The sequence below is a fragment of the Sus scrofa genome, chromosome 8 (genome assembly GCF_054392235.1).
Source record: "Sus scrofa isolate SSC_HxYL_T2T_F1_AM1 chromosome 8, Sscrofa_HxYL_maternal_Yorkshire_Landrace_v2.0, whole genome shotgun sequence".
NCBI lineage: Eukaryota > Metazoa > Chordata > Mammalia > Artiodactyla > Suidae > Sus > Sus scrofa.
The window spans coordinates 137,043,655-137,064,039 of NC_139390.1; the positions used below are offsets into that span (position 1 = coordinate 137,043,655).

Genomic DNA, 20,385 nt, shown 5'->3' on the forward strand with positions numbered 1-20,385 from the left:
ACGAACTTCTCCTTAAAGAAAATTCAGGTGTGGAAAGCAACTTAGCAAGGACTAGTGTCTTGACAATGCATTTTTTTTGATTTGGGAAAACACTGATTCATACTTTGTTGACTGCACCTTTAAATTGGCCAAATAACATTTACCGTTAAATTTCTGTTTAATAAGTTCAGACAGAGAAACTAAATTTGAATTGAAAGGAATGAAAAACATCTGTAAGAAAATATCACTTAATTTTTGGACAACCTAACTCATTTTAGGAGTAAATATATTGTGTATTCTGAGATATACTCTTTCCTAAAACAAACCAAAAAACAGTAATAGGAGTTCCCATCCTGGCCCAGTGGAAATGAACCCGACTAGTATCCAGGAGGACACCACGGTTCAATCCCTGGCCTTGCTCAGGGTTAAGGATCTGGCATTGCCTGTAGAGCGGCAGCTACAGCTTCGATTCGACCCCTAGCCTGGGCACTTCCACAGGCCTCCGCTGTGGCCCTAAAAAGACAATAAAATAAAATAGCCCCCTCCTGACTGCTCCATCTAGAAGCCAAGGTCCACATCCTTAAAAGGGGTAATTGTATTTGATTAATGATTCTTAAAAAGGATGCTGTTAAGAGAATTTTTATTGGCATTAATACATATTCAGCCCTTTCTAAAAGTTAAAGATTTAAAATTGTCCTCTGTACCATTTACACTGATCGCGTTTCATTCGTTCACAAAAAGCAGGATTTGGGACCTTGTTTCACTTTTCAGTTCTAACGAAATAAAATCTATTCATATAAAAATATCAAAGCACAAATCACTTCAACATACACATGCTAAGAGAAACCAAAGCAGCTGGATAACAAAGAAAAAATGGCCCAACGGGCTGAAGTTTTTCAGAGACTCAGCATTTCAAATCAATTGAAAAATAAGGGGGGGAGGGGGCTATTCCAAAAACGTACTGAGACATGAGGCTAGCCATTCTGGAGAAACAAATCAATCCAGATCCCCCATCTCACTCCTTACGTCAAAATAACATCCAACTGTACCAAAATGTTTAGGTTTAAAAATAAAAACTAAAAAATACGGTAAAGATGGAGTTCCCCGTTGTGGTTCAGCAGTTAACGAACCCGACTGGGATCCAGGAGGACGAGGGTTAGATCCCTGGCCCGGCTCCGTGGGTTAAGGATCCGGAGTTGCAGGCGGCAGATGCGGCTCCGAGTCGGGTGTTGCTGCGGCCGTGGTGTAAGCCGGCAGCTGTCGATCCCATTCGACCCCTAGCCTGGGAACCTCCCTATGCCGCAGGTGTGGCCCTTAAAAAAAGCTCACTATAAGGATGAGAATATGAAACAGAACGCCTTGGAGTGTGAATCGCTTTCTAACGTAACACAAAGCTCTAAGCCTCCTTAAAAGAAAAGACTGACGAATAACATGAACGGAAAAGTTTTACAACGTACTTGGCCAACAAAGGGCTACTCTTACTCCATATTCTAAAAACCCTTCCAAGTTACTACGAAAAAGATTCGCAGCGCAATTTATTTAAAAGCCAGGCGAAGGTATGAACGAACAGGCAGGTAGGTCACCATAAGGAAATGCAAACGACCAAGAGGAAAAAAAAAAGATCTTCGTCGCTGAAATTAACAGAAAACGAACAAAGGTAAAATATCATTCTCGACACTCAAAAGAGGAACACATTTTTCAAGATAAAGAATGTGGTCCTTTGTCTGCCCCCTACCTGTAAACTCGGAGCCACACGTTACCCCACCTGATCTCTACACGGGATGACCGCGGAGAAGCGCCACCCTAAGCACCCTGTTTAAACTACTCGCTAACGTAGGACAGAATCCTTGCGAACAAGGTCACGAAAACAAGGTTCTCCAAAGACGCAAAACTGGAGCAGGTACGTTCTAAAGAGGAGTTACGTGGAAACCGGACTCTGAACAGGATCGAGGCGGACGGGCTAAGACAAGACGCGGCCGGTCGATCCCCCCCGCGGGGTCCGAGGGCGGCGCGGACCAGCGATATCTGGTCCCCATCCCGCCAAGCTCCGAGCCCGCGAGTGGCGGGGTGGCAGAGCCCAGGGGCGCTGCACGCGCCAAACGCCGAAAAGGCCCGGGCCGGGGGGCGGGGGGCGTTTCTGCGGCCCCGCGGACCGCTGCCGGCGTCGGGGCCTCTGCTGAGTCTCCCGGGCCGTTTAGAGAAGGACCGAGTACCCACAAGCCGGGCCGCTCCGGAGAGAAGGGTCCGGGCCCGGCCCGACCGCGACGCCGACCCCGCAGGCTCGGACCCCGGCCGCCCACCTCACTCACAGCCCTGGCCCGAGGCGGGAGCGGCGCCGCCCCACTCACTCGGCTTCCTCGCGCCGTCGCTCCCGGCCGGCAGCTGGTGGACCTCCACGCCGGCCCCGCCGCGCTCCAGCACCGCCAGGCGCCCGCCCGTGCAGCACATCTGGCGGGTCGCCTCGGTCCTCCCGGCCAGCGCGCTGCGGAGACCCGGGGCGCTGGGGAAGAGCCAGAGCTTCGCGCCCCGCGGCTCCGCGGGCCGGGACCCTGGGCGTCCGGACGCGGTGGGGCGGACCGCCGGGGGGCGGACCGCCGGGGGCCGGGCCGCGGGGGGCCCGGCCGCGGGGCCCCGCCCGGGCGCCGAGCGCGCGCCGCCCCGCGACCTCCTCCGTGGTCTCCGCTCCATCGCCGCTTTCCTGGGTTCCAGGTCCACGCCTCCGCTCTCCGGGGCTCCAGCCCGCCCAGGGGCCAGGCGCCGGAGCGAGAAGGCCCAGGCCCGGGAGCGCCCACCGGCCCCCCGCGTCGCGGTGCGTGCGGAGACTGAGCGAGGGGAGCGCTCCGCGCCGTCGAAGACCCGCAGCCTCCCTGCCCCGCCCCTGCCCCGACGCCGGGCTCCCAACGTGCTGTTTGGGGGCGGAGCCGGCAGGTCCGGGGAGAAACGAAACTGAATTTTTTTTTTTTTTTAAGGGGGCGGAACCGAAAAGGAAAAGAAAAGGGAAACCCGACCGATTCAGGACTGGCTTTGGCAGGCGGCCAAAGTAAACAGGGCGCTGGCTGGTGAAGAGGTGGGCTGGGCAGGGCTGAGAAGGTGGCCCCGGGTGGCAGTGGCCACCTGAAGCCCTGGACCGGACGGCCTTCGAAGAAACACTCGATTCTAGTAGGAGGAGCCCTAACACAGGCAGAGCCCTGAAACCGGCGGACTGGCAGAATTTCCACAGTATTGTGGCAAGGAAAGCTAACGTTTGCTGAGCATCCTGTTCCACGGTCTGATCCACAACCTCTCGGTGAAACCAAAGAAAACCACGGTCATCCCCAGGGCCCACACTGCGGTGTCTGCAAACAGTGATCTGCTTTCCGTTGATATATTTTTGCCTTCTCTAGATTTGTGTACCAGTGGAATCGAACTTGTGCAGTCTTTTGTGTCTGCCTTTTTTACACTTAGCATAAGGCTTTTGAGATTCATCCTATTGTGTTTAATCAGTTCCCTCTTTGGTTTGGTTTGGTTTGGTTTTGTTGCTTTTTAGGGCCGCACTCCGGGCCTATGGACGTTCCCAGGCTAGGGGTCAAATGCGAGCTACAGCTGCCGGCCTACACCACAGCCACAGCACCCGGGATCCGTAGCGTCTGCGACCTACACCACAGCTCACCGCAATGCGAGATCCTCTCATCCCACTGAGCAAGGCCAGGGACCCAACCAGCATCTTCGTGGATCCTAGTCGGTTCCTAAGGCGTTGAGCCACGAAGGGAACTCCCCCCTCTTTGTTACTGCTGAATGGTAGTCAATTATATGGATGTACCACAATTTATGCATTTACCAATAGGCAGGCATTTCAGCCCTTTCTAGTCTGGGGCTCCAATGAATAGGTAGAGGTGCTATGAATGTTTGTGAACAAGTCTTTGAGTGGATAAATGTTTATATTTCTTTGGAGTAAATAACTAAGAAACAGTTGCTGAATAGCTGGTAAGTACATAAATATTTTATATCATTATAAGAAAGTGCCAGGCTATACTATTTTGCATTTTCCTCTAGCAATTTACAGGAGTTCCAGTCTCTGTGCCCTTGCCAACCTTCAGGATTGTTAGTGTTTTAATTGCAGAAATTGCTGTGGTCTGTAGTACTATCTTAATGCAGTTCTGCTTTCCATTTCCCTAAGGATTAATGATGTTCTCTTTTCTCTTTAGTGAGGTGTCCACATCTTTTGTCCATTTATTTATTTATTTATTTATTTTTATCTGTTTAGGGCCACACCCAGGGGCATATGGAAGTTCCCAGGCCAGGGGTCCAATAGGAGCTGTAGCGGCCAGCCTAGCCACAGCCACAGCAAGGCCAGATCCAGATCCCAGTGGCATCTGAGACCTACATCGCAGCTCAGGGCAAGACTGGGTCCCTTAACCCACTGAGAGAAGCCAGGGATTGAACCCGCATTCTCATGGTTCCTAGTTGGTTTCCTTACCACTGAGCCACAATGGTGGCTTATTATCTAAAAGTTTTTTTTTTAATATAGAGTTCTTTGTGTTTTAGAGCAAGTCCTTTATTAGATATATGTTTTGAAATGTTTCTTCAGTCTGTGGGTAAGCTTTTAACTTTATTAAAAATAACATCTGGGAGTTCCCATCGTGGCTCAGTGGAAACGAATCTGACTAGCGTCCATGAGGATGCAGGTTCCATCCCTGGCCTTGCTCAGTGGGTTAAGGATCCCGCATTGCCGTGAGCTGTGGTGTAGGTTGCAGATGTGACTCGGATTTAGCGTTGCTGTGTCTGTGGTTTAGGCTAGTGGCTGCAGCTCCGATTGGACCCCTAGCCTGAGAACGTCCATATCCCCGAGTGCGGCCCTAAAAAGAAAAAAAGAAAAATAGCATCTGAACACAACATTGTAAATCAAATATATACTTCAATAAAAAGAAAGCTATGATAAAACTAAAACAAAAAAAATGTTTACATGAAAAGAATGTCATTTGAAGAGCTAGTTTTCATTGTGATGCAATTTATCCATTTTTTCTTTTACAAAATTCATGACTTTTGTCTTAAGAACTCTTTGCTTAACCCCAAATAATAAGGATCTTCTTCTTTGTTATCTTCTGTAAAAACCTTTAGGTCTTTCTTACATTTCAGATGAATTGTTCTTTATGGTGTGAGGTAAGGGAAGAAGTTCTTTTTTTTTTAAGGGATTACCAGCTGTTCCAGTTTGCCTTTACTTGCTGACTTGCCTTTTGGCATCTTTGCCAAAAGCCTGTTGGGCACATGTGATTGGACTTATTGCTGGACTTTTATTGTATCCCATTGATCTGTATGTCCATTTTTACGCCAGTACCACACTGCCTTGATTACTGTAGGTTCTAATTAAGTCGCAAAATCAACTCATTCAAGGGTTCCACCACTGCCCTTCTTCAATGTTGTTTTGGCTGTGTTAGGTCCTTTGCATCTCCATATATATTCTAGGATCAGTTTATTGATTTCTACAAAACAGACTGCAAGCGTTTTGAATCGCGCTAAATTAGATCAATTTGGAAAGAACTGACAGGCTGAAAATATGGGTTCTTCTGACCATGAGCATCTCTCTCTCCATTAATTTAAAGCTTCTTTCATTTCTTTCAGCAGTATTTTCTAGTGTTCAGGAAACAAACATTTTGCTAAATTTATCCTTAAGTATTTTCTTAGTTTTTGGTATTCCAAATGGAACGTTAAAATTTTAGACTATGATTGGTGTGAGTATATTATAAGTGCAACTGACTTTTATGTATTGACCTCCAATCCTGACACCTTTCTATATTTACTTAATAGTTCTGGTATTTTTTAGTGGATTCCTTTGAATCGCCTACAGATAACCATGTAGTCTATAAATAGGATAGTTTGACTTTTTACTTTCCAATCATTATGCCTTTTCTTTTTCTTCGCTTGCCCTATTTTGTGGACTCATACCCCTATGGTGAATAGAAGCAGTGAGAGACATCTTTGCCTTGCTCTCAATTTTAGGAGGAAAGCACTTGCTCTTTCCCCATTGAATACGAAGTTAGCTGTGTGTTGGCTCCTTCAGGTTGAGGAGGTTCCTAGTCGGCTAAGAGTATTGGTCATATGCACAAGGAGCTGTTGACGCCTATCAATTTTTTTCTACCTGTATGGAGGTAATTATATGATATATTTTTTTTTGGTCTATTATGGCAAAATAAAATGGATTTTCACGTGCATTTCTGGACCAAATCCCAGCTGGTCACAAGGTAGCATCCTTTTTCTATTTCGCTGGATATTTGATGTGTTAAAGCTTTGTAAAAGATGTTTGTATCTGTGTTCACATGAGAGAGATATTTAGTTTTCTTTTCCTGTAATGCCTTCATCTGGTTTTGGTATTAAGGTTAGCATGTGAGAATTAATCTGGAAGTGTTCTCTCTTCCTCTATGCTCTGAAAGGGTGTGTAAAGAATTGATATCATCTCTTCTTAAGAGGGTTTGCACATTTCACCCATTTGCATTGAAAAAGTAATGTTGGCGCTGAAAGGCCTAAAAAACACAACCCAAAAGTCAGGTGTCTAAGGATCCCCAAGATTTAGAGGTTACCTGTTTCCATAAAATTCAAATGGTTTACCTTCCTTCTATGTTTCTAGAAACCAGAAATGTCCACGACAACGATTGTTATGGCTGCTGCGCAGCAGCCCCGTGGCCGCAGTGTATCAGCTCCAGCGGCTCTTTTACCGGCGAGAAACCAAGCGAGCCCTCGGAGAGTTGGAGAACTCAGGTTTATTATGTGGGCTCAGAGGAGATCGCTCTCCAGAGTCTGAGCCCCAAGGAAGGGTTTCACAAGGCTTTTACGGGCTAGTTCTTACAGGTCCATGCTTGGCGGGACGGACAGGCAAGGTAGTAGATGCGGAAGCAGGTGTACAGAAGCGGATGCGTGCAGGAGGGTGGTTAGGGGCAGCTGGCTGGACTTTGCTTTGGCATCATGGCCGGGGTGTCTCTACCTTTTTATCGGGGCATTTTCTCCTACACTATAAGGATTCTTGTGGGGCTTATGTTTCTGCTAAGCCCTCACTTGCTAGTGTCCTCGGTGGCTCCTCATGCCTGCCCCCTTTCCACATCTGCACCCCAGTGTGGATTTCACTTGAGAGTCTCCTTTCCCAAAGTACCGGTGACACAAGGCTTCTGTGTAAGGTTTGGGGATGACAATAGGCATTTATAGAACAGCTTACAGTTTAAAATTTCCTATGAGATAGAAATGGGCCACAAAAATCATTTCCAACACACTTTATCTCTCCTTCAAGTCATTCTATAGCCCTGAGGCTGAAACATGCTTCATATTCCTCATTTTCCTCAACTGTAATTAGAAGTTCCTGGTTGAGCTCAGCGTTTAACCAAAATAATGATATCTGCAATTAGAATGATTCTTGGACTGTAGCACTGAGCCTAGGTCATTATTCCATAAATGAATGAATCCCTTAACGTTTAGATTTTTCACATAAATTGTCTAGCTAAAATAAAAACCCTAGAGCCATTCCAGAATATAAAAATCTCTACGTGTTTCAAAAACACGTTGAATTAATTTGTAGTTGTATTTTTTTCAAACTTCAGCATGTCTTTCATATTTGCAAGCAGTGTATATTCAATATACAGTATTTTTTAAAATATCTGTTATTTTTTAATATTCATCTTATTTTGATTTAAATTGTTTTGACCATGCCTGTGGCATGTGGATGTTTCCAGGGCAGGAATCCAACTCATGCCAACAGCAACCCAAGCCGCTGCAGTGACAACGCTGGATCCTTAACCTCCGGAGAACCCACTGTACCACAAGAGACCTCCATATCCAGTTTATTTTCACATGATAATTATTATTCAGGAAATAATTCCGTAAAAAGCAAGCATTCTAATAGCAAGTTAAGGGGTCAGGAAATGTTGATTCGTTAAAAATATTATCTTTGACTCATCACCTGTGTTCCAGCACTTGTCAACTAATGCCAACTAAAGTCCATCGACTCTTTGTGCTAATTAGACCTAAAGAAGAACAGAAGGATCAAAGGGTGAGGACCTGCAACCTGAGCCTCTCCGAGGTCACTGTCACCCTGTGACTCTGGGTGAGGTAAACCCTTTGTGGTTGTTGATGGCCACTTGAAGTGCTTCCTCCATTCTTTCCATTGTCGAGTATTTAGGGAGGTCCAGAATATTATGACAGGTCAGTGGCCTTGGGTTATCTCTTTCACTCAAAGTTTCAGGACAACGAAATAAGATTCCCATTTTCTGTACGCCTCGTACATGCAACCTGTCATTTCCTGTAAGAAAAACTAAAAAAGGAATAAACGTTGGTCAAGATACTTCAGAGAAAGAGCAAAACTTAAAATAAAAAGGAAGAGGGAGTTCCCACTGTGGCTCAGTGGAAATGAATCCGACTAGCATCCATGAGGATGCAGGTTCGATCCCTGACCTCACTTAGCGGCTGTAGCTCTGATTCAGCCGCTAGCCTCGGAACTTCCATACGCCTTGAGTGAGGCTGTAAAGAGCAAAAATATAAATAAATAAATAAATAAAAAGGAAGAAATACCTCACTATGCAGAGAAAACTACACAGACCATGTAGAGTCAAGAAAAATCATGACTTTTTTTTTCCCCCCTTAAGGGCTGCACCCACAGCGTATGGAGGTTCCCAGGCTAGGGGTCAAATTGGAGCTGCAGCTGCTGGCCTACGCCACGGCTACAGCAACACAGGATCCAAGCTGAGTCTTCGACCTACACCATAGCTCATGGCAATGTCAGATCTTCAGGCCAGGGATTAAACCCACATCCTCACGGATACTAGTGGGGTTTGTAACCCACTGAGCCACAGTGGGAACTCCCAAGAAAAATCATGATGTTTGGTCTTTGTCTTTGGTGAGTTCATGATCTGGCTGGGGGAGATTACACACAGGAAAAGATAACAGCAAGATACAAGGACGTGAAGAGCTCACGAAGACCCCGAGACCCCAGGCAGGGAGAGAGGCACCAAGCTGGGGTGCCAGGGAAGCATCGGAGGTCACATCTGGCTAGTCAGCTCTCAAGAAAAGGAGCCGGGTAACCTTTCTAGGCAGAGGGGGGAAAAGCCCAAGAAAAAGCCCAATGTAGGAAACTGTCTGTGAACTCACTGAAATTGCAGCCAATGGAACGACTGGGCTGAAGCAGAAGTTTCCCATTAAGAGAGAAGATTGTTGGAAAGATAGTCTGGGCTTGTAGAGAAATAGGTTAGGCTAATGAGAAATCGGAATTGTCCTCAGACATCCGCCATCACAACAAAAGTAGCAAGAAGAAACGTGTATCTCAGGAGGAACTGAGAAATGGGATGAAAAGGTAAGAAAATAAGTCATTAGGCCTGTCCTATGGAAACCACAGAGAAGAGAAACTGCACCCAGAGAAGTTCTTATGCCAAGGTCACAGGGCTTAGTGGTCCTGAGCCTGGGGCTTTGAATTAGCTTGCTGGGTTCAAATTCTCCTTCTAACACTCACGAGCTGTCTGAACATGGATGGGCAAGCTACTAAATGCCTCAAGCCTCTCTTTTTACCTAATTCGTAAGGTTGCTGTTAGGATAAAGGGAGGTAATAGATACAAAGTGATCAGTATAATGCCTGGCATAGAATAAGCAAACAGAATAAATGCCATTATTATTATTATCCTCTAAGTTATTGCTCTTATCATTTCTAAAATAATATTTGAAAAAAGAAAAAAAAAAGACAATAGTATTTGAGACAGTTTACATTGTCCTATTTCCACAGGACCTTAGACAGTTAAATAAGGTAGAAATGTGAGCTAAAAGCTCTATAAGGAGCCAGCTAGAGTGAAGAAAGAGGACACAAGTGGAAATTGGAGGTGGGAATAAATCAGTGTAGACAAGGTAATAAAATAGCAGTATCTTTATTACTATTGTTTTTTTAAATGAGGGAGGTTAAGGATTGGGTGTTGTCACCGTTGTGGCTCAGGTCTGATCCCTGGCCAGGGAACTTTAGCATGTTGCAGGCACAGCCAAAAAAATTTTTTTAAAACTTAAATTTTTTTAAAAAATGGGAAAACAGGCTATGTGAGAGAAAGATACTGGTCTAGAAGGTGGGGACCTGGGTTCTAACCCTTGCTTTGCCGTTAACATACGTGATGCACCATTAATAACGACTTCCACTCAAATCAGATACGTTACAAGATATAATTATAGATCAAACCATTACCGTAATACTTACAGAGGAATTTTTTCTTTTCATCCAAAGTTAATTTATGGAAAGCTTTCCAAAACATCACTATGGTAGGGTGTGATACATGGTATCCTTGATCATATGCTGAATTCTTGAAAAGAAAAGAAGGAGTGAACTGGTTTTTAGGGGAATAAAGAGAAGGAAGAACCGGGGGCACTTGAATTATCACCTACCTTTTCAAACTGTTGCCAGTCATAGTCCGTATGTCCAACTATTGCGGTCATTAGTTCTTCAGGGTGGAAAAGCTTCAGAATCTCCTTGTCACAGACTTTATGAAATCCTCTTTGAAATTCCTCATAAACTCCCATTACAGAGGCATTGAAAATGTAATTGACATACTTAGAAATATAGTCTTTCCTTGAGGGGAGCCAAAAAAAAAAAAAAAAAAAAAAGGCGGATAATATACCAATGATTAAAATATTCTCCCTGTTTGCCGTTGCTATTGAGAAGGAAGAGTAAATGACGTTAGCATAAGACACAACCCCAGAGGACACAGGGCTAGGAAAGCACTCGGTCGCCTACAAGAAGGGAACTTGGGGATCCAGCAGAAGGCTTTGTTTTGCTTTTGCTCCCATTTCCCCGGGCTGCAGACAGGATGGTATTTGATGGTTTCAAAACACGCATCTGAATGTGTCATTCCCCTGCTTAAACTCTTTCAGAGGCTTTCCACCGCCTTTAGGGGGCATTTCAGACCTCTTCAGCCCGATGGACGAGGCCTCTGTGCTGTGAGGCTTGCCCGACTCAGCAGCCCCTTCCCACTTCTGCGGGACCCTCCAGCCACGCCGACCCTCAGTTCCCTGGCCTCACTGTCTCTCTTACAGTTGAGCCACAGAAGGCAGTTTGCTCTTCACCTTCACCTGCCAACTTCTGTCACTCATCAGAATTCAAAATGAACACGACGCATCACGTTGCTCCCTCTCTCCCCTCTCATGACGCATCATTACATGAGGATCTGTTTCGACAAAGGTTGTCTTCGCCACCCCGTGATGATGTCTTAATCACAGGTTTGCTCCTGGAGGTCTTTCCCCCGGCAACATGCTAGTCCCCCACCCTCTGAGTACCCTTCGTGGACCGTACCAAGTCAGCCCCCTCTGCCCTCCCCGGTAACCAGTGGTATGCTGCTAATTGTTCTACAAGCAGCTCTCTTAAAAGGAGAGAGAAAAAGAAGACACTCTCATTCGCACCCACTTGCCAATTCCTACTCCCACCATAGCTGATTTCAAGCTACTTACACTTTTAATAACCCTCAACATCTCTGAAAATTTACCAATCAGCTCTCAGAAGCTCCAGCATACCGCTATCTGTCACTCTCTAGACTTTTTTTTTTTTTTTGGCTTGTGCCCTTTTAGGGCTGCACCCACAGCATATGGAGGTTCCCAGGCTAGGGGTCCAATCGGAGTTGTAGCCGCTGGCCTACACCACAGCCACAGCAACACCAGATCCGAGCCGTGTCTGTGACCTACACCACAGCTCACGGCAATGCCGGATCCTTCACCCACTAAGCGAGGCCAGGGATCGAACCCACCACCTCATGGTTCCTAGTCGGATTCGTTTCCATTGTGCTGCGATGGGAACTCCTCTCTAGACTCTTAATTGGTTTTCTCTTCAGCGTGCTCTTCTTATCTGACATCCTATTACATAATAATTTCTCTGTGTACTGACTTTCTGCCCCACTGGAATTTAAGCTCCAGATTTTGTCTTTTTCACTGCTGTATCTCTGGCTTCTAGAATAGGGTCTGGTATAGAGCAAGAGCTCTAAAATAGTTGTTAAATAAATAGTGAAAAGTGCTGCCGAGGCAGTATTTAATCCTGCCTCCTCTCTCCCCTTCTTTTCCTTGTAGCATTTTATCTTTTGAAAGAGATCAGGAGCTGAAATGATCATTTGAGAAGATAAAACACATTCATAAAGTATAGCGATGTAAACATTTTATGTGTATTCAAAGCAGATATACTAGGTCTCAAAACTTACTTGTTGCTTTGGTCTACAGATATAGAGCTCCCGTTTGGAATTAAATCAACAGCCTCTTTGTCCCAGTATATCTGTAACCAAAATATATTCAGGCATCAAATATGAAAGAAAATATGAATTATCAATCATAATACCATTATTGCTAGTATAGTCTTCCCTATAAAATGTTAAATAACTAGGAGTTAAATAATTATTTATGTAGTTCAGTCTTCTAAATATATATAAAAATAAAAACATACCCTAGTATGTGTTGGATATTGCTTTTATTTATTTTTATTTTTTTGCTTTTTAGGGCCACACCCACAGCATATAGACGTTCCCAAGCTAGGGATTGAATCGGAGCTGCAGCTGCTGGCCTACATCAGAGCCATGGCAACGCCAGATCCTTAACCCACTGAGGGAGGCCAGGGATCAAACCTATGTCCTCATGGTTATTGGTCAGGTTCATTACCACTGAGCCGAGAAGGGAACTTCCTGTATATTGCTTTTAAACATATATCATTCCATGTGATTGTTTACACTGTTCACTGTAATTGCTGTCTTTTCACTTTCATTGAGAGGATACAGACATATAGTATCAAATGCAGAGCAAGTGGGGGAAGTCTCATAGGACAGAAGTCAAATACCCTTCAAAAAAGCAACCCCATGTTTAAGACACTACAATAAAAAATAACTCTTTTTTTTGGGCCACTCCTGTGGCATGTGGAAGTTCCCAGGCCAGGTATCAAACAGATGCCACCACAGTGACCTGAGCCACTGCAGTAACAACTCTGGATCCTTACCTGCTGCACCACAAAGAATTCCCAATAGAAAATATTTTTTAAAAAACCATTAAATCTAGGAGTTCCGGTCATGGCTCAGCAGAAACAAATCTGACCAGCATCCATAAGGATGTAGGTTCGATCCCTGGCCTCGCTCAGTGGGTTAGGGATCCAGCATTGCTGTGGCTCTGGTACAGGCGGGCGACTATGGCGCCGATTGGACCCCTAGCCTGGGAACCTCCACACGCCGTGGATGCGGCCCTAGAAAGACAAACAACAACAACAACACAACCCCATTCATTTCAACTCTGACCTGGCTTTCATTAGTACTCACAGAAAAACACAGGCCAAGTTCTTCCTTGATGTCATCAGCTTCATCATTTAGAACTTCTTGCAAACTCCTAATGAAAATTTTGGTGTAAAAAATTACATTTATTGATTTTAGAAAAATTTAAAAGAAGTCAATGTTCAATGGAAAAAACTGTGGACAATGCAGAAATACATAAAATGCCACGTGACCTTCGTCTCCACCTTCCCGTTCCCTCTTCCCAGAGTTAACGTCTGCTTACAGTTTGGTCAACCCACGGCTAACGCATAGATAGCTGCTGCTGTGTCTTGGTGGAAATTAGAAAAAGAAGCTCCTTCCTCTAGGCCAGTGTTTCTCAACGGGGGGGGGGGGGGGTAATTTTGGCCTCCAGGGGACATCTGGAAAAATCTGGAGCCAACTTTGGTTGTCATGATTAAAAGGAGAGTTGCTACTGGCATCTAGTGGGTAGTCACCCCCTATGTTGCCAAACATCCCGCAAGGTCCAGATCAGTCTTCCATAACAAAGAGTTATCCAGCCCCAAACGTCCGTGTTGCCAAGGCTGGGAAACTGCTCCAGACTGTCAGAGCGAATGGTGTAAACCGAGTCAGTGTATTCTTCTACAGCACCTGAGAAAAGAATCCTTTTCCTCCACCTGCTGCCAACTCTATCTTATGACACTTTTTTTTCAATTTGTTTTATTGAAGTATAGCTGATTTACAATGCTGTGTTATTTTCTCTGGTACATACAGCAAAGTGATTCAGCTACACACACACACACACACATTGCTTTTTTAGGGCTGCACCTGCGGCATATGGAGATTCCCAGGCTAGGGGTCTGATCGGAGCTGTAGTTGCTGGCCTACGCCACAGCCACAGCAACGCCAGATCTGAGCCACGTCTGCAACTCATGGCAACCTACACTGCAGCTCGTGGCAACACCGGATCCTTAACCCACTGAGCAGGGCCAAGGATCAAACCCCCACAGACAGTATGTTGGGTTTTTAACCCCCTGAGCCATAAGAGCAACTCCATAAATGAAATACTTTTTAACAGTTGTCAATCTGTAAACAAAGAAATGATATCTCATTTTCATTTTCATTTTCTTGATTATGCGTAAGGTTGAGCATATTTTCATATTTTGATTATACACATAGCTATCTACACACACACACATATATAACCATATCTATACCTATATCTATATATTTATGCATCAGAGATATTAATTCTTTGTCTATCATATGTGTTGCCAGTATTTTCCTCACAGGATACAGTCTGCCTTTGAATTTAGAACAAGTATTTTTCCATTCTTAAAGAAGAAAGTTGATGACAAGCTAATTTGTGAAAATAAATTCAATACAATTAAATATGATTTATTTAAAATTGATAGCACATGCATGATTCTCATTAAGCATATCATGCACCATCCAAAGCAACTGTTCCATCTGGATAGATTCAAGAGATCAGGCCAGAGCTCAGTTTATTGTACAGCTTGATAATCAGAGGAGCATTTGGCTTTTCTCCATCTTTGAGGGTTTACTTAATTTTGCAAAAATCAAATTCCTCTAAAGAGCATACGAATTTATTGAAACTGAATTCTTTGTGTGTCTGTGTATCTATGTGTCTGTGCGTGTAACATTATCTATGCCTGAACAGTTGAGACTGACTAGATATATAGCCCTAGAAAAGCAATTATATTTACTTACTTCCCCAAAAGAGGACTGAGTTCTTTTAAATCTTCCAGTGATGGTTTTTGATCCAGAAGCTTCTTAAACAGAGCCAATGGGAAAGGAAGGTTGACAACATTTAAATTGTATAGGGAGAGTCCACACAAAATCCCAAAGAGGAAATACATCTTCTTCCCACGTGTAGGCTAGAAAAGGAAAAAAAAAAAAAAAAAAAAGATTAATGTATTATAAATAACCAATAATCAAAAGGGATAACTAGGAGTTCCCGTCATGGCGCAGTAGTTAACGAATCCGACTGGGAACCATGAGGTTGCGGGTTCGGTTCCTGCCCTTGTTCAGTGGGTTAATGATCTGGCATTGCCGTGAGCTGTGGTGTAGGTTGCAAATGCGGCTCGGATCCTGCATTGCTGTGGCTCTGGTGTAGGCCGGTGGCTACAGCTCTGATTCGACCCCTAGCCTGGGAACCTCCATATGCCGAGGAAGCGGCCCAAGAAATAGGAAAAAAGACAAAAAAAAAAAAAAAAAAAGGGATAACTAGATTAGTAAAAAAATGGTTTGGTTCCCTCTCCTAAAAGTCAGAAATTAGAAACAAAATGAGCTTTAGGAAAATCAAAATTTGAGGTTCTTATATAGGCTATAATACAACATAAATTTTTCCATAAGTTAAAATATAAATTTTAGTAGTTCCCATCGTGGCGCAGCAGAAATCAATCCGACTAGGAACCATGAGGTTGTGGGTTCGATCCCTGGCCTTGCTCAGTGAGCTAAGGATCCGGTGTTGCCATGAGCTGTGGTGTAGGTCGCAGATGGGGCTCGGATCCTGTGTTGCTTTGGCTGTGGCATAGGCTGGCAGCTACAGCTCTGATTAGACCCCTAGCCTGGGAACCTCCATAGGCCACAGGTGCAGCCCTAAAAGAACTAAAAATATATATATATATATATATATATATATATATATTTATTTTTAATAGTTCCGATTATTAAATAATTGAATTTGCTTTTTGTTACTAATAGCACAACCGGACTATGAAAAAGAAACATGCACAGACAGCCTTATAAACCAAGCTTTCCACTATTTAATTTTGCAGACTTTGCCTTCAAATTCACATAGAAAAGCGACACTTGGGAAGGCAGGGTGCACTTTACCTACACTCGCAGTGGGCACCAGGCCTGTCAGGTGTGTGTCGGGAGCGCCACCCCCTTGGGCGCTGCAGCCCTCCACTTCGGTGTGCTTACAGACAAGCTCAGGGAAGGTGACTAATGCCACTGACCACGAGGGGCAGTGAAAGGAAGACGGAAAGAGTCCTGTTGAAAGTGGCTTCAGCCTTCTCTGCACTTGGTGGTCCGGGATGTGAGAAGACCCTGGCCACTTCTGGCCAGGCCATCACTGCAGCCCGACCGAGAGGTCACTAAGCCTAAAAATTCTAACATCTCAATTCCAGTGCCAGCTTTGCTGTTGGCAGGTACATGACTTTAGGTCAGCCACATAAGGGTCTGTGCCTCGGTCTCCTCGCCTTATTTATTTCTTAGGGTAATGGGAGAGGACAGATGTTCAAAATGCCTTTGAATTTCGAAAATGAGTGAAAAGTTCAATACAAGTACCCACCAAAGGTGACCTCTTCTACCCTAATCCGTCTTGTTTCCCGTATTTATAAGGCGTCCCCTGATTCTAGTTGATTTTGTCTCTTCACTGAGCCACACACAAATCAGACTTCTGTCTCTGTGTTTTCTATCCACCAGGATAGTATAATGCTTAAGAGTAAGAGCTTTGGGGTCAGAGAGTCCCAAATTCATATTCTGGCTTGGGCACTTGCAAGTTGAATGCCCCTGGACAGCTTATTGAATCCGAGCATCAGGTTCTTTATCTATAAAATGGGAACAACCTCACAGAGTTGATGGAAGGTTTATTTCTCTCCTCTCCATTCCCTCCTTGCAGCTCTCGGATCTATTTCGTCCCTACTCTTCAGCTTCGTCCTCAGAGCTCCACTTTCCCATGACCCTTTTTCCAATCATTTCAGTCTCCCTTCACTTCTTTCTTTGCTAACAAAGAATTCCTTAAACGTGTGTCGTGCCCTAACGTTTTCATGGCAACAACATACCTTGTTTTAATCTCATCACAGCTCTCCAGAGCAGGCAGAGCAGGAATTATGACAGCCACGTTATAGGAGAGGGAACTGAAAACTAAATGACCCCCACCCCCCACTGCTCAAGGCTAGAACACCAGGCTTCTGATCCCGCAGGAGAGCTCCTTCCCCCACCCTACCGAGTTTCCCAACAACTGCTGCAAAGCTCAGAGTCAGCCGTACAGAATGTCAACAAATGGCTAAAGTTCCAGGTGGTTTTAGTCTTATTGCTCCATCCACAGGTATACAAAGTTTCAAGAGGAAAGAGATTATGTCATATACTCATTTGAATCTTCTATAATATTTAATACAATGGGCAGACTTCAAGAAACAGCCAATAGGAGTTCCCGTTGTGGCTCCGTGGTAACGAACCAGTCTAGTATCCATGAGGATGTGGGTTCGATCCCTGGCCTTGTTCAGTGGGTTAAGGATATGGCGTTGCTATGGCTCTGGCGTAGGCCAGCAGCAACAGCTCCGATTAGATCCCTACCCTGGGAACCTCCATGTGCCATGGTTGTGGCCCTAAAAAGACAAAAAGACAAAAAATAAATAAATAAGTAAATAAATGGAAGCGCAATACATGATTTTTTTTTTTTTTTTTTTTTTTTTTTTTAGAATTATTTGCTCTTTACTAACAGAGAAATAAGCCGAGGTGTTTTTCTGCTCTTAATTTTCTTTCCCTTTGGCTGCCCCAAGGCATATGGAGTTTCTGAGCCAGGGATCAGATCTGAGCTGTAGTTGCAACCTACGCCACAAGCTGCAGCAGCACCAGATCCTTAATGCACTGTACGGGACCAGAAATCAAACCTGCATCCCAGTGCTCCAGAGAGGCCAATCCCACTGAGCCACAGCAGGAACTCCTGTTATTTTAAGAAAATGTTTACATATTGAGGGTCTTTGTAAAAATATAATCACTGCAAAAATGAATCACCTTATTAGAACGAGCAATTATCTCCAGGATTCTATTAACAATTTCTCTCTTAATTTGAAACATTCTTGATTCCTGCCTCTTAAAAGTTAGGAAGTCACCCAGACATGCATTAGCTGGAGACTACATAAAGAAAATGGAGTACATCTAAGAATGGGCTACTACTCAGCAGCGAGAGGGAATGAACTACGAGACACATAACAGCAGGCGTGAGTCCTAAGAGCATCATGCTGAGGGAACCAGGGCAGACAGAAAGACTGCTTATGATTCCACTTAAATAAAATTCTAGGAAATTCGACCGACTCTATAGTGACACAGGTCACCTCAGGCAGGAGAGGGCAAGAAGTAGAAGTAGTTGGGGGGTGACGGCTATGTCCACCATCTTAATTGTGGTGAGTTTCCTGGGTATAGCTGTACAACCAAACGTATCAAATCGGACACTTTATGTGCCAAGTACACTTCAGTCAAGCTGTTTAAACATTTGATGCTCATATGAACCACCAGGGGACCTTAGAAAATACATATTCTGAACTGGGCCTGAGATTGTACCCTTCTAACAGCTCCAGGGAATGCTGGAACATCTGCTCTGTGGACCACATTTTGAGTAGCAAAGCTCTCTGTGACTGAATTTGACATTATTATGTATTGTTCTCATGTGACAGTATATAGTATGCTTCTTCTGTTCTGAAAACCCATCGGAATATAAATGAGGCATTCCTGTCGTGGCTCAGTGGTTAATGAAGCTGACTAGAAACCATGAGGTTGCGGGTTTGATCCCTGGCCTTGTTCAGTCGGTTAACGATCCGGCATTGCCGTGAGCTGTGGTGTAGGTGGCAGACGAGGCTCGGATTTGGCATTGCTGTGGCTGTGGTGTAGGCCGGCGGCTACAGCTCCAATTAGACCCCTAGCCTGGGAACCTCCATATGCTGTGGGTGTGGCCCTAGAAAAGACAGAAAAAAAAAAGAAAAGAAAAGAGATGAAATGAAAGGCTTACGTTGACAGGAAACCACATGCAGGAACCATCTTCAGGATATATGAACAGGCCATATTCTTTCTTGATCATCTCTTCAAATATACAGTGGAAGAACTCAGACTTCACCCCTTCCCCCACAGAACAAATTTCCTTAATAAATTCAACCTGAGGAAAGAGAACACACTCGCAGGTCCAGATTAAAACATAAGGCCCGGACCCTTAGGGAAAAGTTTCAAACCTGCAGTTCCCAGAATTTCCAGAATCTTCCGTCCTTACCCCACTGTCTCTGTTCTCCCTCACTTTGCTTCTGAGTAGCAGATGCCATGTACCTATTCACCATCGGATCACGGCAAGGCGAGTGCATGGGTCCCTTCCACGGCCGCATGAACCAAAGGAAGCAGGATTCTAGCAAGACTTGGCGTTCACCATTAATGCTGACTAGTGTCTTGAACCAAATGTTGCTGTGCTTCCAACCCCTGGGCCACGGAACTCCTCGATTGTTCTATCTTGTCTACCTTCACCTCATCATTCAGGCTTTACAGCTTGGGCTCCTGTCAGCAATGACTTGGTTTCCCCTGCCTCTCCCCCGGTTAGGACTCTGACAAACAGCTCTCCCAGTCAGCCTGGGCATGGCACCTTTGTAGGGACCTTTAGACCTGACTGCCCAGAGCCCTTGGGTGGGACTCAATCAGAACTAGTCCCTTGGAGTTCCCGCTGTGGTGCAGTGGCTTAACGACCTGACCTTGTCTCTGAGGGAGCGCAGGTGTGATCCCGGGCCCAAAGCAGTGGGTTCAGGATCGGGCGTTGCTGCAGCTGTGATGTGGGCAGCAACTTCGGCTTGGATTGCATCCCTGGCCTGGGAATTTCCATATGTCATGGGTGTGGCTAAAAAAAGATTAAAAAATAATAATAAGACAGAACTGGTCCCCCTTTCTAAAGTCCTTTGAACTGAATGCTATCCTGGTTTTCCTCTGACCTCACTAGCTACACCTATACTTCCTTTCCTGGTTATTTTTTTTTTTAATCTTTTAATATAAAATCACCAAGCTTCATGAAGAGTCCTCTTTCTCTTCTCTTCACCTAGAAGATCTTATTTCCTGGTACTTTGATCAACCAGCTCCTTGGCTACCATCCATCATTTCCAAGAGCCTGCCTCACATTAACAAATTAAGCTTATTTTGGAGTTCCCATCATGGCTCAGTGGTGAATGAATCCGACTAGGAACCATGAGGTTGCGGGTTCGGTCCCTGGCCTTGCTCAGTGGGTTAAGGATCCGGCGTTGCCGTGAGCTGTGATGTAGGTCACAGACACGGCTCGGATCCCGCGTTGCTGTGGCTCTGGCGTAGGCCGGGGGCTACAGCTCCGATTCGACCCCTAGCCTGGGAACCTCCATGTGCCGCGGGAGCGGCCCAAGAAATAGCAAAAAGACAAAAGAAAAGAAAAAATACGGCTTGTTTC

General features: G+C 44.9%; 2 protein-coding genes across 30 annotated transcripts in view; both read right to left on the minus strand.

Annotated features, from left to right (window-relative positions):
• The window catches only part of HERC5 (HECT and RLD domain containing E3 ubiquitin protein ligase 5), a 57,280-nt gene extending 54,427 nt beyond the window's left edge, over positions 1-2,853 (minus strand). For all 6 annotated transcript variants that reach the window (XM_084973467.1, XM_084973465.1, XM_084973463.1 and 3 more), the window contains exon 1: positions 2,328-2,853. In XM_084973467.1, the coding sequence (XP_084829593.1) occupies positions 2,328-2,667 (340 nt within the window). In that variant the 5' untranslated portion in view covers positions 2,668-2,853. The remainder of the gene's footprint in view (positions 1-2,327) is intronic.
• Positions 2,854-6,698: 3,845 nt separating this feature from the next.
• Positions 6,699-20,385, minus strand: part of HERC6 (HECT and RLD domain containing E3 ubiquitin protein ligase family member 6) — a 152,708-nt gene continuing 139,021 nt past the window's right edge. For 20 of the 24 annotated variants that reach the window (XM_084973480.1, XM_084973472.1, XM_084973484.1 and 17 more), the window contains 7 exons: positions 18,949-19,092; positions 14,922-15,088; positions 13,242-13,308; positions 12,147-12,217; positions 10,351-10,534; positions 10,166-10,268; positions 6,699-8,251 (listed from right to left, as the gene is read on the minus strand). In XM_084973480.1, the coding sequence (XP_084829606.1) occupies positions 8,028-8,251; positions 10,166-10,268; positions 10,351-10,534; positions 12,147-12,217; positions 13,242-13,308; positions 14,922-15,088; positions 18,949-19,092 (960 nt within the window). In that variant the 3' untranslated portion in view covers positions 6,699-8,027. Of the gene's footprint in view, positions 8,252-10,165; positions 10,269-10,350; positions 10,535-12,146; positions 12,218-13,241; positions 13,309-14,921; positions 15,089-18,948; positions 20,315-20,385 lie in introns of those variants that run through there. The other 4 variants (XR_014813403.1, XR_014813399.1, XR_014813402.1 and 1 more) reach the window with 3 other exon arrangements.